This window comes from Arachis ipaensis, chromosome B06 (genome assembly GCF_000816755.2).
Source record: "Arachis ipaensis cultivar K30076 chromosome B06, Araip1.1, whole genome shotgun sequence".
NCBI classification, from domain to species: domain Eukaryota; kingdom Viridiplantae; phylum Streptophyta; class Magnoliopsida; order Fabales; family Fabaceae; genus Arachis; species Arachis ipaensis.
This window is the reverse complement of record NC_029790.2, coordinates 81,747,973-81,767,592: the sequence shown is the minus strand read 5'-3', so window position 1 is coordinate 81,767,592 and position 19,620 is coordinate 81,747,973. Positions and strand designations below refer to the sequence as shown.

General features: G+C 35.9%; 2 protein-coding genes and 1 long non-coding RNA gene across 5 annotated transcripts in view; 1 reads left to right on the top strand and 2 right to left on the bottom strand.

Moving 5' to 3' along the window:
* LOC107648820 (1,4-alpha-glucan-branching enzyme 1, chloroplastic/amyloplastic) lies at window positions 743-17,128 on the top strand. 3 transcript variants are annotated; one of them, XM_021104546.1, is made up of 23 exons: window positions 749-1,159; window positions 1,888-2,245; window positions 2,655-2,809; window positions 3,564-3,838; window positions 4,893-4,991; window positions 5,924-5,966; window positions 6,675-6,734; window positions 7,036-7,116; window positions 8,355-8,471; window positions 9,923-10,006; window positions 10,567-10,688; window positions 10,870-10,989; window positions 11,148-11,277; window positions 11,378-11,488; window positions 12,136-12,264; window positions 12,515-12,618; window positions 13,297-13,441; window positions 13,813-13,960; window positions 14,081-14,181; window positions 14,308-14,385; window positions 14,657-14,812; window positions 16,136-16,210; window positions 16,351-17,128. In XM_021104546.1, the coding sequence occupies exons 4-23, from the start codon at window positions 3,582-3,584 to the stop codon at window positions 16,561-16,563; spliced, it is 2,373 nt and encodes a 790-aa protein (XP_020960205.1). In that variant the 5' UTR covers window positions 749-1,159; window positions 1,888-2,245; window positions 2,655-2,809; window positions 3,564-3,581; the 3' UTR covers window positions 16,564-17,128. The 3 variants fall into 3 exon arrangements, with proteins under 3 accessions (XP_020960204.1, XP_016208120.1, XP_020960205.1); XM_016352634.2 differs by lacking the exon at window positions 1,888-2,245 and having other exon boundaries at window positions 747-1,159; XM_021104545.1 differs by lacking the exons at window positions 1,888-2,245; window positions 14,657-14,812 and having other exon boundaries at window positions 743-1,159.
* LOC110263369 overlaps window positions 14,819-19,620 on the bottom strand; it is a 28,318-nt gene continuing 23,516 nt past the window's right edge. Inside the window, exon 3 of the long non-coding RNA XR_002348899.1 lies at window positions 14,819-15,195. This is a non-coding gene — a long non-coding RNA (uncharacterized LOC110263369). The remainder of the gene's footprint in view (window positions 15,196-19,620) is intronic.
* Window positions 17,439-19,620, bottom strand: part of LOC107648821 (growth-regulating factor 3) — a 3,698-nt gene continuing 1,516 nt past the window's right edge. Inside the window, exons 2-4 of the mRNA XM_016352635.2 lie at window positions 19,348-19,530; window positions 18,816-19,113; window positions 17,439-18,105 (exon numbers count right to left, since the gene is read on the bottom strand). Coding sequence (XP_016208121.1) covers window positions 17,601-18,105; window positions 18,816-19,113; window positions 19,348-19,530 — 986 coding nt within the window. The 3' untranslated portion in view covers window positions 17,439-17,600. The remainder of the gene's footprint in view (window positions 18,106-18,815; window positions 19,114-19,347; window positions 19,531-19,620) is intronic.

Sequence of the window (19,620 nt, the reverse complement as noted above, 5' to 3'; positions counted from 1 at the left end):
TATTAATTCTTTTAAAAATTAAAATATCCACTTTTAAAATTTTTAAAAACTAGTTTGAATAATTATTCCTGATATTTTTTTTCCTTTCAATCATTTTTTTTTTACAAAACAAACCTCCCAAACCTTTGTAATTGCGAGCGAAGAAACTTTTGAAAATGGACCGGATATATTTGTTTTAATGAGCAGACATCATGGGCCTACATCGAGATTATTATATGCTTATCGCGTCTGCCTTGGTATATAAATAATCATTTGATCATTTGATACTACAATCATAATTATTATTACTATTTTGATTAAGCAGTAATAGTATTAATATTGCAATTATATTTTAATAACAGGTTAGAATCTTTGCTTCTAATTTAAATATTAAATATTATAACTAATTCCATTCCACTTCAGCATTTCTTTCCAAAAGGGGAAGTAGGGGCATATACTCACTAACTCACCTCAAAAGGAACCTTTCCCGTGTGCTTTTTCCTTTTACACAACAAAACAGAGTCTAAAATAAAAGAATAAAATAAAAGAATAAAATAAAAGAGAAATTATATGCGACGTTCATGGCTTATCAATTCATATCCGAAGCTGGTCCATGTTTACTTGTTTAAGGAGAGAATGGACGATCAGAAATTGCAAGCAACAATAAGCCCAGTGGGCCCCATAATCCCAATCATCATGCAACACTTGACTGCACTCGCAAACGCAACACATGTAACAGTCCATCACTTCGTTTGAGTTTCATCGCTACCTGCCTTCTAGATAGTGCCACTTCTTCACCGTACAAATCCATCTCCCAATTATTAATTAAACTTAATAAACTCCATTTAGTGCTTCAAAAGAGGAAATCTCACACACACACACACACACGAACCCAAACCCAGTCAGTGGTCAGTGTCACGCTTCTCTCGCCTTATAAAGTAGTATAAAAATTCACAGCTCTCGATTCTGGATCTCTTTCCGTTTCTTCTTCCACTCAATAACACGCACACTCTGTTTTCTGAATCCTAATCTGAACCCTAGTGATCGAGGAAAATGGTTTACACCGTCTCGGGGATTCGGTTCCCCTCGGTTCCTTCGTTGCAGAAATCGTCGCAGCTGAGCTTCCACGATCGAAGGAGCGCTTCGTTCTCATTTCTCCTGAACAGGAACTCCTTCTCTCGTAAATAAGCTTTCTCTCATTCTTATGATGGTTCCGTTTTTTTGTTTGTTTGTGGAGTTGTCAGTTGTGTGAGGAGTGCTTGCTATTTTTGAACTTTGATTAGTGAGTTCTTTCTTCTTCTTCTTTTTTTCCCCGGTAGTTACGCTGTGAATCAATGAAAAACTGTTCGGTTGATGAATAGGAAACGGTAAATGAGTGAAGCACCAAATTTAGATCATTAGATGACATCGTTTGCTTTGGCTGAGTGGAGACCGACTTTTGCGTTGCTCTGTTTTGTGCGGTTGCATGCAAGATGCATCTGTTACGAAATAGAATACTAAATGTTGTGGACTCTGGAGTCTGGATCGAATAATTGTGTTTGTGTGACTGGTTGGATAATTTTTGTATGTATTTCCGCGTTAAATTAACATATCTGTGAAATCCAGCAGTTTTTGAACAAGAATGATGGAATATAAAATAATCAGTTGTTAATAATCATAGCGTTCTTTTAGGTTCACTGTAGATATCTTTTGTTTCTTTCAGTTGCAGCTGCAATGTTGGGGAAAGTAATTGGATTTTCTATATTTCTTTTGCAACAAGTTCGGCTTGTAAACCTGTATTGCCAATAATTTATTCTGCATATTTTTGTTTTAGAAAAATGTGTAAAAGTTGTAACCAAATCCTGCTGTAATGCTACCTTACTCTTCATTGTTTGTTGAGAATATGAATTGAATCTTAACTGTGCGCAGTATGTATTTAGGGAGACAAACAATATTAAGATATTCTTGGTTGGTAACTTTAGTGAGGACATAAAGTGTGTTGCTAGTGCTTTTGTAGAAGGGACAAGTTCATGTCATACGGGCTGAAGAGCTTTTGTTCTTTTACACTTTTGGGCTATCGGGGAATGATTCCGCAATTGGTGTATCTGGGTTGGTTCCCTAGGAGGCAGATGAGCTGTTTGACATGGTAGCAGAGTGTCCACAAGGACAGTGGTATCACTCTCCAAGATGCTGTATGGGGTACTTTTGAAAGGATCAAATCACCTTTTAGACCCCGATCCAGATAAGAGAGAATAGTTCCCACGGAGGTCCCTTGACTGATCTTGGGGTATTTTCCGCTTGCCTCTACCAGATGGGCCCAAGAAAGGCCATCAAATTCTTCCTTTGTCTCATTAACCGAATTAGATAATCTCCTGATGCTTGACCCAATTCCTATTCCTGATTTTCGGTTTGGAACATTTGGTATAGGGCAATAGTATGTAATTAGAGTGGTAATGATTGAACGAATCATTATAACAATGTGAAACTAGCATCAGTTGATTTGTAAAAATGGCTATCAATATTCAATGATTTATGAGTTTACTTATACATCAACATATTAACATTGACCTGAGAAAACACAACCTTGTGATAATATCTTTTTCATGGGATGAATGTAAAGTTTCTAGCTGGCATGCAGAACCAGGAATACTTGACAGGCATGAACACACCTCATTGATGTACATTCGCTTTTTCAGGGAAAAGTCTCGCTGTAAAATGTTCCCATGATTCTGACTTGTCATCTTCCACGGTTGCTGAATCTGATAAAGTACTTATTCCTCAAGGTCACGATAACTCTTCAACCACGACTGATGAAGTTGAAGCTCCTGATATAACTTCAGAGGATCCGCAGGTGCTTTTTGTTGTCGTGTATTTGGAGTATCTATGAAATGTGTGCTTCTTTTTTATGCCAAAAATGTTACATTTGGTTGAGTTTCACTGTACTCGTCATTTGTTGATTTTAACTATGAGAAAAATCTGGAGGTGGAAGAGAATGGATAAACTTCATTGTTATATATGGAAAAAAGAGGAATATAACTGCTATTCACTTTTCTTGCTGTGTCTAGTAAAAATGTAATGGAGTTTCTGAATAATATACTGTTATCAAAGTTAACTATCTACTTACTAAACTGTGAACATATACAAAACAGAAGTGAAGGTAGAAAGTATTTTTATGATCCAGATTCTTGTATGCTTTTCATGTTTTTGAGGATGTTAATGGAACTAATAACAGAATAGGCATGATGATTTTTTGGATTAATGGAATAGATGAACTGAGTTTAAGGTGGAGCAACATTGAAATTTGTCTTTATTCTTGAATAATTGGGTGGTAATTATTTGTATGCACATCATTGTTAATCATTTGAAAGAAAATTTGCTCTGGAGCCCTTTGGAGATGTTATTACTGTTTTACGGAAGTCATTTGTAATATTCTTAGCCTTTGAATGTAGGCATATTCTTTGTATTGTATTTCAATATGCAGCATGCCTAGTACGAATGCTGCTTTTTTGTTATGGATTGACAATTTCTGGTTGTTCGTTATTATTTATCTATAAATTGGCTTTCTTGGAAATGATACTTTTCTTTACATTGTTGTGCATTTTCAGAAAATACAAGAGTTAACCATGAAAGGTGAGAAAATTGATTATGAAGCAGTTAGCACTGACAAAGATGACAAGGATGGGCAAGGTCATGTTTTGTCATCACATGTGGATGTTGACACCAATACTCAAGCTGAGAATACATCAGTATCTATAAACAAGAAAGTGAAGGTCGAAAGTGAGGAAGCTAGACCAAAGATCATTGCCCCACCTGGCACTGGTCATAAAATATATGAGATTGATCCATCTTTGCAAGCTCACCGTGCTCATCTTGACTTCCGGTAAGCTAACTTCTTGACCAATATTCTTATAGGTCAAACAAGTACCTGATGTTTTAAATGGAGTAGGGATTGAAGATGTGTAATGTTTTAATAATGAGGCTATATTGACCTTTTATTGATAATTTCATTTTCATGTTTCATGTTGTTATGTGGAAAAAAAAAAAATTACAATGTATGAGGGTGGCTAGGTTGGAGGGTGAGATGTACAACGCTATGAAGTCCCCGAATCTTTTAAATTCATTGGCTAGTATCTCCTGTTGCAATTCAATGTGTGACATGTCGAAGAGATCTTACTAGGGTTTCATGCTTGGAAATTGGTTCCAGATCATGAAGCACTGACTGTTTTTGCATTACACAGTTTTTTTTTTTTTCTTTTACATGTGTTTCTTAAAATTTATTAGTTTATTGATATGTCTAGCTGATTCTACCAGTTTCCAAGTGGGATAAGTCTTTATTGTTATTGTTGTATGAGCTATTGCAATTGATGCACATCGAAATTGAAAGAGAAATAGTTTGAAGTAATTATTGACTGTACGAACTTGTGATTCAAAAGAATATGATGGATAAATAGGCAGCATTTTTTGGGCTTTGGCCTCTAGTGTTTACCCTTTAACAAAAACGATTATCTCCTTTGTGTTGGAATTTCCTTTGAAAATATTTTGTTACGTCAACTGATCTGGTTTGACCCTATATTTTATTAAACTAGATTGGTATTGTAATGAAGAAATTAGAACTAGGATAGGTGTATCCCTATTATGGGCCGACGTGGCTCAAAGTAATTTATCTAGGCTTGGATATTGGTAGATGTAAAGTTCTTTTGCATTTGGTATTATAGATATTTTTCTTACTGCCATTACTAAATTATTCAAATACTTTATCTTTCATTTCTGCTTACACTCGGGAAGATGATTAACATATGGTTTGATATGCTGTTTTTTGTTGTTCCTAAACTGTGCATGTTTTAATTTTTGTACCTCTGAATACTAGGTACTGTAACTAAATGGGAACATTAATTATTTTTTTTTTTTTGAAATACTTATGTCTCAAATCACAGTTATGGACAATATAAGAGATTGCATGAAGAAATTAACAAGTATGAAGGTGGTCTGGATGCATTTTCTCGTGGTTATGAAAAATTTGGCTTCACCCGCAGGTATTACATTGCACTTACTTTTAGAGGTCAATGCTGCTCACATCAAACAACTTCCCCCCATGAATTACTGATGGCACATTAAGGGTATGTTTGGGAATTTAGCTTCAAAGATAATTGAAAAGCAATCACCAATAATAGAATAATAAACAAAAGCTAACAATGGAATACAAGAATGCATGTGAAAACTTTGTTGTTTGATTTGATTATGTAATGAAGGGAAAGACCTCTGATCGTTTAAAAAGTAAAATCCCTTCTTCACTCTTCAATTTGGAGGGAGTGAAAAGTGAATGCAAAGAGGGTTCCAGTAGTTCTTATGTTGCCATTCCATTCTTTTTAAAAACAATTACCAAACATATGTTCTATTAAATACATCATGTCATTTTGTGCCTTGCATTCCATTGTTTATGGTGATTGACTGAATGTGTTACTCAAACAAGAAATCTTGCAAGGGGCAACAAAAGTAAAACCTTTATAGGGAATAAAGTATTGAATTTTTGCTCTAACTAATGATACGAGAAATTCCCAAGACTTGAACTACCAAACTCCAAATTTTCAAATTTTTTAACAATGAAATCCTTGTTTCATGGTCATGCTTCTAGCATTTGATTATATCTAACACATGCCTTTTATTCAAGAAGAAGATCCCAATAATGCACAGATCACCTTGTTCTGAACTTCTTATAGAGGAATAGGGGCAAGAATGGTCAAAATGAGGAACATATAGAGTTCCAAGAACTAAATTTAACTTAACATGGACACACAATGACACAGGTTACAATGCAGATTATATATATATATATATATCAGAGATGGTTCTTAATTAGATGACTGAGTGTCTGAGTCCACAATGTACTTTAGAGTTTAGAGGTAATACAAGATAATTTAGCAGTAAATATTAGCCAAAACTTAATAACTATAAACTTTGTTTGCAGTGCTACAGGCATTACTTACAGAGAGTGGGCACCTGGAGCAACGGTATTTTCTTTATCTTAATTTTTTGAATCAAGATTAGTTCTTCTATGAATCAAAATCTTTTGTAATTGTATCCTTTTTAAGCATAAGCTTTGAAGGGAGTCCAGAGCCACTAGAGTTTCATATCATAAAACAACTTTCTGCTTTACTATACATTTTAGTCGAAATACTGTTGTGGGTTTTCAGTGCACCCAATAAGTTAATTGCAACGGCTTTCAACATTTCCATATAATATTTGAGTTAATTAGGATGTGTTGGAGCTTGTGAGTTGCTTCGTTGAACTATTCTCTTTATTCCTTTGCCATTTATACCATGCTTGCACAATAGGCAATACTTATACTAGAGTTATAGAGTTGACTATACTTATGGTTGCTGACTTATTGTCAATATAATTATGATAGTAATCTCAAATTTACTGAACCTATGATTGCATTCATTTGGTAGAAAAGAAATGTTAAAAGCATTCTATAGATCAATTTCAAGATCTACCTTAGGAAGCATTAACACAATTTTTGAAGCAGTGATGTCTTTTTCCTCATGTCCTTCCTATTTCCTACTCTATACATTATATATCTTCAAATAATATTTGTAGATAATCTAGTTTTGGATTTTGCTGACTTTAAACTATCAAGAAAATCGTATCAATCCTATATATAGTTGGTATTTTATTTCCACTGCAAATAATTATGGATATTATTGGATGCTTTTCAGTCAGCAGCATTAATTGGAGATTTCAACAACTGGAATCCAAATGCAGATGTAATGACTCGGGTATGTTATCTGTAATCATCCTTTGAAGTTTATACACGCAATTTAGGATGCTTCTGTCATGAATAAAGTAATGACTAACTAACTAGTGTAGCACAGATTTACCAACTTGAGGATTTTTATCTTCCAAATATTTTCCTGACGTTTGATGTAGAATCTAGTGTATATGCCTCCTCGCTACCTGATGTACCTTTTTCCTATTCATTCCTTGTATGAGTTGTTTGGTATTTTCTTTAATTTCTTCCTTTCTAAATGGGAGCATGTAATCATCTTCTGGATTGATCTTGTGTTACAGAATGAACAGAATGAATTTGGTGTGTGGGAGATCTTCTTGCCAAACAATGTGGATGGTTCACTGCCAATTCCTCATGGTTCTCGAGTCAAGGTAGTTTTTCTCCTTAACATTGTATGGTTAGTTAATTGATTGTGATCTTTACTTTATTCACTATCAACAAATGGCTTTATTACTTTCAAACAGGCCTAGGCCCACAATTGTTATTCTTTTAATGTTGGCAAATTGAGTAATTGTGTAGGCAATGAATCTTGAATCCCAATTAGCAACAATTAATATTACAATATGTGAAATATAGTTAAACATAATCTTTACTTGTATGTTTATACTTTATATATCTTTTTTCTTGCAAATTACTGCAAGTGATTAGACAAAACCCTTGCATGTAAGAATGAGAATTCTGTTATAACAAAAGCAATGAAGCAACTATTGAAGGATGTATGAAATTTTATCCCCTATTATTGAAAAGCTTACAAAAGAAATTTTAGTGATTCATGCGGTGGTGCTAGTGTCTGCAATACTTAACTGCTCAGACATCGTGATGTGTTGTTGAGTTTGTTTCAATGTTGACAATCTGGCCTATGCATTTATGTATACTCGAAATTGCGTGACAAAAATAAATAATTAAATAATTAATAACTGCAGGAGATTAACGTATTGATCTTACTGATGTACAGAGATTCTTATCTCTTCTGTAGTGATATTTAGTTTCTTTTCTTAAAATAAATAAATAAACAAAATAAAAAATAAGATAAATAAATAAATTTGAGGTATTTCTGCATTTCTTATCCATAAATTAGGGATGCTATCTTTAGGAAATCCCCTATCTACCTGAGATTAGACCAATTTTACAAGTTCATTGATGATGCTTCAAGAACCTTCTTCGTTGAAAACTTTTTTTACCTTTCCAGTGCAGTATACAGTGTAGCATAATAAGCTCTGTGGAAACGATCTTTCTTTGTCTTGTTCCGAAGAAGCTTTACTATTTATTCTTGCTAGCATCATCTTAGTGACTTTAGAGAAAGTATGGCATCCAACTCCTTGTCAGCATATAAGTAGGCATTTCACTAACTGCATTTAATCAAATGACTGGTTATAATGAAGATTGGTGACTTGGCTAACTTCGGCATCTTTCTCCATTCCTTTGATTTTAATATTAATTATTTCTTTTGAGGATATCTTATCCTTGACTAATGTAATACCCAACTTTATCTGTCTTATAAAACTTGTATAAAAAGTGGGGTACCATATATGAAAAACATTGATAGATGGCTTGAACTATGGTTGTGGGTTTATTCTGTGAACTAACTATCTCTAAAACACATTTGTAGATCCGCATGGAAACTCCGTCTGGAATCAAAGATTCAATCCCTGCTTGGATAAAGTTCTCTGTACAGGCTCCTGGTGAAATTCCATATAATGGTATATACTATGATCCACCAGAAGAGGTAGGTTTCAATGTCTCTTTCATTTATGCCAACCGAAATGAAAAATGTAGTTTCTCTCCCCCCTTCCATTCTAGCATTTGTTACAGAATGGAATTGTATTTTTTCCCTCGCTTGGGTGATATATGATCGTTCTTCAAGGAAAATTTTATTACTTTTATAATATAATGTATTATAATATGATATGCAAAGAGGTAGACAAGTTTGTAGTATTGTATGCCACTGCTGATCTGCCACTCTGTCTTGATGTTTTCTTATTATTATATGTTACATACCCTGAGGAGAATGCTGAGTCAGCAGTGCAGGCAGCTAAAAAAGGGAAGATAATAATCCCTTTACCTTATCATTATTCTAGACGAAATAATAAAGGAAAGGGAGGAATAACTGATTTAAATAACTGATTTATTTTAGGAAGCAATAACTGATTGAATCAGTTAGAGGAGAATCAGGGACTGCATGATTTTAGGAGGCAATAACTGATTGAATCAATCAGAGGAGAATCAGGGAACTGCATGATTGTGAAGATTTCGATTAGAGAGAGGGTGAGGCAATAAAAGAAGGAACCGAATAGGTATTGAGGGAGGAAAAGATTTGGAAAGGCCTAGGTTAGGAGAGAAGAGGACTCTCGAAATTCCTCTGCTATCATTTTCTATTCTATTGTAATTCTGCATTTCCATTCAATAAATCCCAGCTGAGAGTATTTTGCCTAAAGGGTAACCTGTTCAGTTTGTTTTTTTTTGTTTTACCGAGTGCTGTGAGAGCATTCTGTTGGTACCAGTTTTAACAACTGGTATCAGAGCGTGGTTGTCGGCGCCATAGAAAGGGCTACCTATAGGCTGGATTAAGGTGAATACCGAATACTGATAGACCGTAGCAAAGTGGATACCGTTGGGTCAGTGTCGATAGAGTGAAGCCGCCGTGGACGTCGGCTCTCAGGGCCGGTGTATTGTTAGGGACTTGGGTATTATGGGTGCTCGAAGTCCCACATCTAGTAGTATGGGATGCTTGATGTTGTATATAAGGAGAGTGGTTCTTCCCCCTTAACAGCTAGCTTTTAAGGCGTAGTTTCCCACTTTCCTTAGATACCTAACATTATATGCCAAAGATTTCACAAGCCCCCTTCTCCGAACGCATGAGATGTACTTTGCTTAAAGTATAATGCCATATTCTTGTGCCTTAAAAAAAGAATGGTAGACAAGACTGCAATGTTCAGTTTAACCATGTTTGTCAAATGTGTCATGAAAATTAGTCTATGGTAATAGACTCTTAAGTAAATGAAACGAAAATAATCATTTAGTGATAACAGTATGCTTAGCTATCCATACAGGTGTTAGTAATCATTGACTTATGTATATGGTAACCTACTTTGAAAAAAGTTTGTTGAACTAATAATGTTTGATTTCTCAGTCATGCATTCCTGTTTTAAATTTGTTTTGGTTTTCTTTTCTATGCAGGAAAAATATGTCTTCAAATATCCACAGCCAAAGAGACCAAAATCACTTAGAATATATGAATCACATGTTGGAATGAGTAGTTCGGTGAGCATTTTTACACTTTTCTTAAGGAATGAGTAAAGGAAGTCTAATTTTTAGACACCATCCACAACCAAGTTTTATTAAACTGAGGCAACTGTGACTGGAGTACTGGACTGATCTCATGACATTTTGAGGATCCATGTTGCAAGACTATCAAAGAAGAGTATCTAAAATATGTCAAACTTCAAATTGATACTTGCTCCACAATTCTTTCATGTATTTTTTACGTGAAGTTAAATAATCTTATCGTTAGCAAATTAACAAAAACAATTTTAGTAAGCCAATTCTTTGGTAGCTGCTAAGAGAAAGCATATTATAACAAGCAGTGGGCTTTACCCTTTTTGGTTTTTTTCAAAATGAAAACTCATTAGATGATTTTTTATTGCATTGGTCTTTTTTCAGATAATTGCTGTCAATCTTATTTGCATACCTGAATGTTTTGCATAATGTCAGACTAAATCTATCTAGTCACCAAAAAAAAAAGACTAAATCTATCAAAATTTAAGTGCATCGGTAGAGTTTCAATTGTTCTTTACAACTAACTTATCGACTTTGAGGTGCAGGAACCAAAAATCAATACGTATGTCAACTTTAGAGATGAAGTGCTACCTCGCATTAAAAGGCTTGGCTATAATGCTGTCCAGATTATGGCTATTCAAGAGCATTCTTATTATGCTAGCTTTGGGTAATTCTTGTGCAATCTGATGTTGCCAACTTTTTCCCCTTCTCCCTATCCCAAATTGCTGTTGGCTTGTGATTCAAAGAATAACATCCATTTTTGCTATATTTTATTTATTTTGTCTCTTATTGTGTTCCTCCTAAAAATTGATGACCTGATAGTTAAAAAGCTGTTATGCATGAATCAGGTACCATGTTACAAATTTCTTTGCACCTAGCAGCCGGTTTGGAACTCCGGATGATCTCAAGTCTCTCATAGACAAAGCCCATGAATTAGGCCTGCTTGTTCTGATGGATATTGTACATAGGTAAATGATGTTAATATTCTGTTTCGATCAATATCTATGAATCTTGTCTTTCATCCTTTTCTTCAAGTTATCATTATATGGATTTTGTTACATTCATGATCTTGTTGTGCCATATTTTTAAAATTGCTGCTAATACAACCAACATATTGTGAATGCAGTCATGCATCAAATAATACACTGGATGGGCTGAACATGTTTGATGGAACTGATACTCATTACTTCCATGGTGGGTCACGAGGTTATCATTGGATGTGGGATTCTCGTCTTTTTAACTATGGAAGCTGGGAGGTAAGTGCTGTCTGCACAGAATTCATTAACATTTTTGTCAGCATTTTTCCTTATGATTTACCCTTGCAGAGTAATGCCATATTGTTAATTCTTAATATAGGTTCTAAGGTATCTGCTTTCAAATGCAAGATGGTGGCTGGAAGAATATAAGTTTGATGGGTTTCGATTTGATGGTGTCACATCAATGATGTATACTCATCATGGATTGGGGGTATGTGATACTTGATTTTTTTGTGATTTGTCTTTGTCTCAACATTTTAGGTTAACTTGTCTCTGTTTTTACTTATAGACTATTATCATGAAGGATAATTAGACCACCATGTGAATGAAAAATATAATGGCTTTTGACTATTTTCTCCACAATGCTGATAACTGGAGACCTTTATTGTTTTCATTAGCTTGTTTGCTTATGCTACACTGCCTATGTTGTGAAGAATGTCTTAGCCTCGTCTTGCTATTGAATTTCTTTCTTGGCTTGGAAATAATTGTGATCATAATTTTTTTTACTTCATCATTATTGAATGGAATATTTACATATGCTTTGAATTTCAATAATATAGTGTTAAATTTCCTTGTTGGGAGAATCAAAATGACAGGGCCCAACTGAAAGTAGAATATATAGTCACCTCTCATTGTTCAGTTCAGTTCAATAGTAGAAGAAATGATCTGGAATCAATCATTGAATAGTACTGGCTTCTGGTTATATATGATATGAAACAAGTAAAAGAAAGAAAATAAGTACAAGATATACAAAGGGAACTGTATTAAACAACTAATAGATAGGAGGTTGATATTTAAAGAAAAAGCATTCCATGTTCTTCAGCATATGTTACAAAATAACATGTTTTCATGATGCAGGTTGGTTTTACTGGAAATTACAATGAGTACTTCGGTTTTGCAACTGATGTTGATGCTGTGGTTTACCTGATGCTGGTTAATGATGTCATTCATGGGCTCTTTCCTGAAGCTATTACTATTGGTGAAGATGTATGCTAACCTTTCGTATGTTTAAAATTTTGTTAACAGCTTAGAAACTATGTTACTTCTGTTATGCCCTGCTTGAAATGTGACTTGAGTTTAGCATTTGCCACTGCTCAAAACTTGATTATTTGTCAATGGTAAACCTGTAAGTAACCCAATGGCAGTAAAAAATAACTGGAAAAAATAATGTGGCTGAATCATCTACTTGACTCAATGAAAACTGCGGTTAACATTACAATTATCTTTTCATTTACAGGTCAGTGGAATGCCAACATTTTGCCTTCCTACACAAGATGGTGGGGTTGGCTTTGACTACCGCCTGCACATGGCCATAGCAGACAAGTGGATTGAGATTCTCAAGTAACTTTATTTTAATCTGGAACCCGACATGTTAAATTTCCTTCTTAAGTAGTGTTGATTGTGGATATTTATGCTTACATATAAAGTATATGATGAATTTGCGTGAAACTGAAAGAGACATGGCTTGGTGCTGTAAAATGATAAAAATAACATAAGAACGGCTGGAAAAATAAGACCAGGATTATTTAATCCTTTGTTTAGTATTGTATTTGGATTATGAAATAACCTTTTAGGTTAAATCCCAATTGGAATGTCTATAAAAGAAAAGAGTATCAATCTGAAGTTCCATAGTACAAGCAACTCAAATATGACACAGGTTAAGTTATCAGCAAATGCATGGAATGTGTTAGTACTTTGGAGAATTCTTAAGTCAAATAATTAATTGCTGATACTTTCTACTTGTAAGGAGTAATCGAACATAACTGGGGTGATTATGTTTGAAGTTAATGCTAGTCATTCACTTACAATGTTACTAAGCTCCTTAGAGTGTAAGCGGAGACTTTGCATGTGGAAAATGCACACTTCCCGTGTCTTAACATTTTTACTATTTTAGGCAATGTCAAATTGTGTCTCTTTTATCATTCCACCTCTATAGGCCATCGTCATCTTATGGTTTATTACAAGGTTGGAAAAAAAAAAAAACTATGTCTGATTTCGGCCATGTTCACTTTCATGTAGGAAGAAAGATGAAGACTGGGAAATGGGTGATATAGTTCACTCTCTCACAAACAGAAGGTGGCTAGAAAAATGTGTAGCATATGCTGAAAGTCATGACCAAGCTTTGGTTGGGGACAAGACAATTGCATTTTGGTTGATGGACAAGGTGTTTAGCTCTTCCATATACTGTCTCTCTCAATTACTTGAAAATGTTTATTCTGAAGAACTGCTTGCTTTGAAAAGATAAAAAAATGGAGTTTCATCCAGTTGAGTGTTGACTGTGCATATACTGCATTGGGAGTTCTTTTTATTTGTAGCTGCTATACATAAACGAATAATTGGTGGATGAATATAAATCATGTGGAAATCTATCATCTGCATTTGCATTACACTCCTGATATTGGGGACAATTCTTGTAGCTTATAGGAATCTAATATGGCATCCTTCAATTCTCTTGTCAAATCATTAAGGACCCTTGTTTTATACATTGCTGTGTTTTAGCTACTTTTTTCATAATATTTTGTTTGGTTGCTTCAGGATATGTATGACTTCATGGCCTTAGATAGACCATCTACTCCTCTCATAGATCGTGGTATAGCACTACACAAGATGATTAGGCTTATCACAATGGGTCTTGGTGGGGAAGGGTATTTGAATTTTATGGGGAATGAATTTGGCCATCCTGGTAAGCATATGGGAATTGCTTTTTGTCATTATTAATGTAAGGATTTAAAAATAATTTGAGCAGCAGTTGCATTTAATGTTGACAAGAAAAGGGGTTTTGCTCTTTGTTGTTTCTGTTCAGAATGGATTGATTTTCCAAGGGGTGATCAACATCTTCCTACTGGTGCAGTAATTCCCGGGAATAATTACAGTTATGATAAATGTAGGCGTAGATTTGACTTGGTAAGTTCCTGGTATCCACATTACGCACATTACTTGTGCACATTCTCACTGTCTATCCTTGTGGGGGATTCAAAGAAAATAGTTCATAAGATTAACAAAATTATCTTTATACCCTTGTTTAATCAGGGGGATGCAGACTATCTTAGATATAGGGGGATGCAAGAATTTGATCAAGCTATGCAGCATCTGGAAGAAAGGTTTGGTGTAAGTGTTCATTTTTTCCTGACTTACTGGGATTTAATTGTATTATTTCTCATCAATGGAGTTACCTTGTGGGAAGTTGGTTTTGACTATGGCAACAATATTTAAAACAAATGTGTGAGCCATTCTTTATTTTTAATTCTTCTGATGCAGGTTCTATCGGAATGTTTATGCTCTCTTTTTGTGTTCTTTATAGAGTACTATGGCATTTGATCTAATTTGGATCCCCTTAGGGGAAGCAGTTATAGAAAGTTAACTATATTTAACTTTGCAGTTCATGACTTCTGAGCACCAATATATTTCTCGGAAACATGAGGGTGACAAAGTTATAGTGTTCGAAAGGGGCAAACTTGTATTTGTCTTCAATTTTCATTGGTACAACAGCTATTCAGATTACAGAGTTGGATGCTTAAACCCAGGGAAATACAAGGTATGATCTGCTACTCTGACAAGACAATGTTGATAACATTTTTTTTAATAGATAGGAAATAAGTTTTTATTCATAAAAGACGTCAAACATCATTTACAAGTAACAAAGACAATAGATTTAGATCTAAAGAAGAAAGTTGGACATTTTCTATGTTGAACTAAAGCCCGAGAATAATACAATTTCAGTTACAAAGAATCTTAAACAGTGGAAACAAAGTCAAATTTGGCTTTTTTAAGTTTCTAAATCTACACAGAAAGTGCTACAATAAAAAAAGGGCAGCCCGGTAAACAAGTATCACACAAGCATCCCGCGATAAGGGTTCAGGGAAGGGCCACACCAAAAGGGTATATGTACGCAGCCTAACCTGCTAATTACATATATGGCTAATTAGGTCATACGGAGACAACTCGACCATTGTCCCAAGGCACCCTTTCACAGAAAGTGCCACAACATAGTAAAATATTTTTTCCCTTTCTTTTTGAGCAAATCTGAGCATACTTTTTGATCAAATCTTCCCTTGATGTACTCTCCAAGATCTATAAAATAGACTAACTATCCACAAAGGAAAAACAAGAAACACCACAAAAGGAGAGATATAACAACATGAAGGAACAGGGGAGGGCCTCCGCTGCCTTGAAAGGCTGTGGCGGCAGCGGCCCTCCACAAAAGTGCATTATGCTTTCTTCTTTTCTTAGAGAGGGAAGAGAGAAAGGTGCTGTATATGACCCCTATAATTTGAAACTATTGACAATGTTGCTAGCATTAGAACATGAAATTCTCGTGTATACCAATGCAAAGCTACCACCTGTTTTTTAAACCTGAGGAACGTCGTTTACTCCTTTTCATCATTGTCTGGTTAGTTTACGAATTCAGCAAAGCAGTTTAGTGATTAACTATTTCCTTTCTTAACAGTATACTCTCAATTGAACCAATTATGAGTGTTTTGTATTAGTGTGAAGGTGAAGTGCATGTTAATATTATTCTACTACAAAAATGAATCATTTTTGTTCTCTCAAATTTAAATAATTGAAGTTTGTATGAGTGAATTTTAGTGAATATTCAATAACTGAGCTAGAAGTCCCCAACGAAGTAGTAAAGCCTTCTGCTCCTTTTTTCTCTGTCTCGTGTGTATCATCAATATGACATCTGTTCTGATAGCTAGAAAAAACTCTGCACTTGTATCATGATATATCACATTCCCATTTCAAGAAAGGCTATATTATAGGCACTGGTTGTCAGTGGCATCAAAATTCTGCCAAATACTATGTTTCCAGAATTAGTTTAGCATGTTGTGTAATGGATTGTGTTTTTTCTTGCTCTCAGATTGTCTTGGATTCAGATGATCCCTTGTTTGGTGGCTTCAATAGACTCAATCCCACAGCCGAGTACTTCACCTCTGTACGTGACTTGTCTAAAACTTCCTTTTATGTGCTCATGCTTGGGTGTGGAGCGCTAAGTTTTCCGTTTTGTCCTAATTGTGTGTTTCTGTTGACGGATTTTAATATTCATGTGGGCATCAACTCCTTGATTCCTTACAGGATGGATGGTATGACGACCGACCCCGATCTTTTCTCGTGTATGCACCTTCTAGAACAGCTGTGGTGTATGCCCTCGCAGATGAAGCTGAACCAGAGCCAAAGCTAAAACCAGTTGAAGTGCTAGTGATGGAACCAGAGCTAGAGCCAGAGCCAAAGCAAGTGCTAGAGTCAGAGTCAAAGCCAGAGCCAGTTGAAGCAGAAGTTGAACCCTGATGACTATTTTCTGGGACAAATGTGACTAGTGCTGCATGGCATGTATGCGATAACAACTCCAAGTCAAACTAGCCAACAAATATATCTGTCGGTAACGCTGAAAAGCTAAGAAGCTGAAGTAAAAAAGTCGGAATATCGTTCATTGTGAACCGCTATTTAATCTTAAGCGAGGCAGCATAGTAACGTGAAAATCTTGTACTTGTGCCTTGCTAGGTAAAATTATGCATAGCACGCAGAGTTTTATGTTTTTACTTTTTAGGGTTTTATGTTTGACCTCTACGGATCGTATCACATTTGAGGAATGTGAATCAGCAAAACATCTGTCCACGACCCTCACTGTACCCGAGCAGCATTCACCAATCAATCGTTCCTAATTGCAAAGGTACCGAGGGATCTTACCCTGAAAAATTTTGCGAGAGGCTTTTGCTTTTGTAAATGTCTCCGTCACATTTAGTTGAGTTGTAGCAATAAGCAGTGTTTCACATTTGATTGGTTCAATGCAAAAACTTTTATGCTTGTGCAAACAAAAGTAAATCATATTCGTTCACCAAGGAAAAGTTGCTTATCTGTCGCAGTACTGTTTATTTCCTTGTGTCATCTTTTTGAAGATAACAATAACTAATACGCTCACCTCGTTCATTTTCTTCTTGTGGACTTGCCTGGCCAAGTGGCAACAATGGATTTTCACACTAATTAGATTTGCAAAGTTACACGTTCTAAATATTTTAACAGGCGATCGGTTTTTTTGTTCCAAAGTTGTGAATTTCTTCGTATTTAATACCTCGTAGATTTAACTTCAATATACGTAAATAGTGGCTTGAATAGAGGAAACGTCGCATTATGAACTCCCTCCACTTAGGTTTCATGCCCCTATTCTTGGAAACAACAGATGCATTCCATAGGATTGACTCAAAAGTGTTACAAGCATGTCCAGTGTCCAACAATGGCCACAAAAGTGGAAAATAAAATCCCACCCAATAAACAAGCAGAAAAAAAAAGATCCAGACAGTAAATGGGAGCACCAATTGAGTTAAAAACTAGGTGCTAATGAAGCTGGTCTGAGAGGCAGAAGCACGAGGCAAGTGATGCAGAACACTGGTGGGAGATGAAGTGGAAGTGGATGATCTGAGTGCCTCAGCAAGTGGCCCTCCCATTGAAGCCACTTGATTCCCCGAACTCCAGCCTCCGGCCCAACTCAACTGCAGTTGCTCTGCCTCTGCATTCCCATTCCCATTTCTTGGACCCGGATCCTCCCCATACCCAGTGGACAACTTTAGTGATACATCTGAAGAAGCAGCATTATTTCCAGGCATTGAAATTGAGAGTGATGTGGCCGAGTTTATCCTCCCACTCCCACCACCACCACCATTGTTTTCAGCGTTTTCAGGGTCCTGATGCAGTGAGCGTGGCCAGTCATCAAAGAAATGCCTCAGCATGTGCCCACCTGATCTGCCACCATCCCCACCCACATGATGATGGTTATCTTGATTTTCAAACACCCTCTTGTTTTCTTCTTCCTTGGTCCCTCCACTCCCAGAGGACCTACACAGTGGCCCATCCAACAACACAACCAAAACAAAATTATCAACTAGGGCACACATCATACAACGCAAGATTGTGGCTCTGGGAACACCAGCACAACATTATTTCTATATTTCGTCTAAAAAGAAAAGGTTGGGGATTATTTAGGCACAATCTAAGGCTTTTTTTCCTTTTTCCACAAACGTAAGACTTAAAGAGACATAATTTTGCGGGCCCCCCTATCCCACCAGTTAGGCATCAGTCAATCAACCAAAGGAACCAAACAAACAATGAAACAATCTCTAATATTAGATTACTTGTTTAATCTAGAACCAAACTTCAAACTTAAACCTTTCCATGTATCTTAAGAAACAAGACCGACAGACAAGGAAAATATGTAAAAACAGAAATTGTTGAAGCAAAAAGTATGTCCCACCATATTGCTACACATCAAACACACATAGAAGCAATAGTTTTAGTAACCATTTCCCAAAGCAAAACCTCACTCACTGATTGCACTTTATTCTGATAGTACACCACACTGATTGCCTTTTATTAGAACATAATAGTACTTACTACTAATTATCATTATTTCAAAGTAAAACATTCAATTAATGCACACGGCACAGTACACTACTAGCTAGTAGTCTAGTACCATCATTCAAACCCAATAATAATAACTCATTGTTATAAGTACAGAAATAGTGGAAGATCATAGTTATTATTATTACCGTTCATTATTAAGGTGAATGAGATCAAAAGGGGATTTCAATGAGGCAGTGGCAAGAGGCGGTGAAGAGATACAAGAAGATGATGAAACAACGCCTAAAGTAGTTCCACCACCAGTGGTTGGTGTGGGTAGTTCCACAGGCTTTCTTGAACGGTTTCGACCTCTATGCATGTGGCGCTCGCAGTACTTCTGACCGGCCACCACGTCCCTCGAGCACCGCCACTTCTTCCCGTCAGTCCTCCGGCACCGCCCTGGCTCCGGATCCATTGATGCTCTTCCCCAGTACCCTGATTGCAACACTGCACATGCAACCAACAAAAATACAAACTTTAACATGTCCACAATATACCCTTTATCTTGATTTGTACCAAAATCCACAAGCATGTCAAAAATGTAAACTTTGGTTAGCTACTGATGATGCTGCATGAAAATACGGATGATAAATCTCCTTAGGGGGTGTTCAATAATAACAGGAAAGACCAAAAAAGGTGCAATTTTAGCAATAGAGGTTATGAATAGTATTAGGAACTTACGAGCTGCAGGTTGATAGTGTTGGAGAGAGTGGTGAAGGAAATAGGGAGAAGAATGGAAGAGGCTTTTCTTGATTGGTTGAAGGAGCTCAGGGGGAACAGCAGCACCGGCCAACATGTACCTGAATATCAAAGCCTGCAACTCAAGCTCCTGCCACTGTGACAAGCTGAAGTAACTCCCCATTCCTATAACCAGTAACACACATGATGGAATGGATTATGATGATGATGATAAAGACAAGGCGAGAGAGAGAGAGAGAGAGAGAGAGAGAGACA

Bases quoted from the DNA above. Each gene is read 5' to 3' on its own strand.
- LOC107648820 (XM_016352634.2), top strand. From the start codon at position 1,033: ATGGTTTACACCGTCTCGGGGATTCGGTTCCCCTCGGTTCCTTCGTTG. The intron at 1,160-2,654 runs GTAAATAAGCTT...TCGCTTTTTCAG, and splicing joins GAACAGGAACTCCTTCTCTC to GGAAAAGTCTCGCTGTAAAA. The intron at 5,967-6,674 runs GTATTTTCTTTA...GATGCTTTTCAG, and splicing joins AGTGGGCACCTGGAGCAACG to TCAGCAGCATTAATTGGAGA.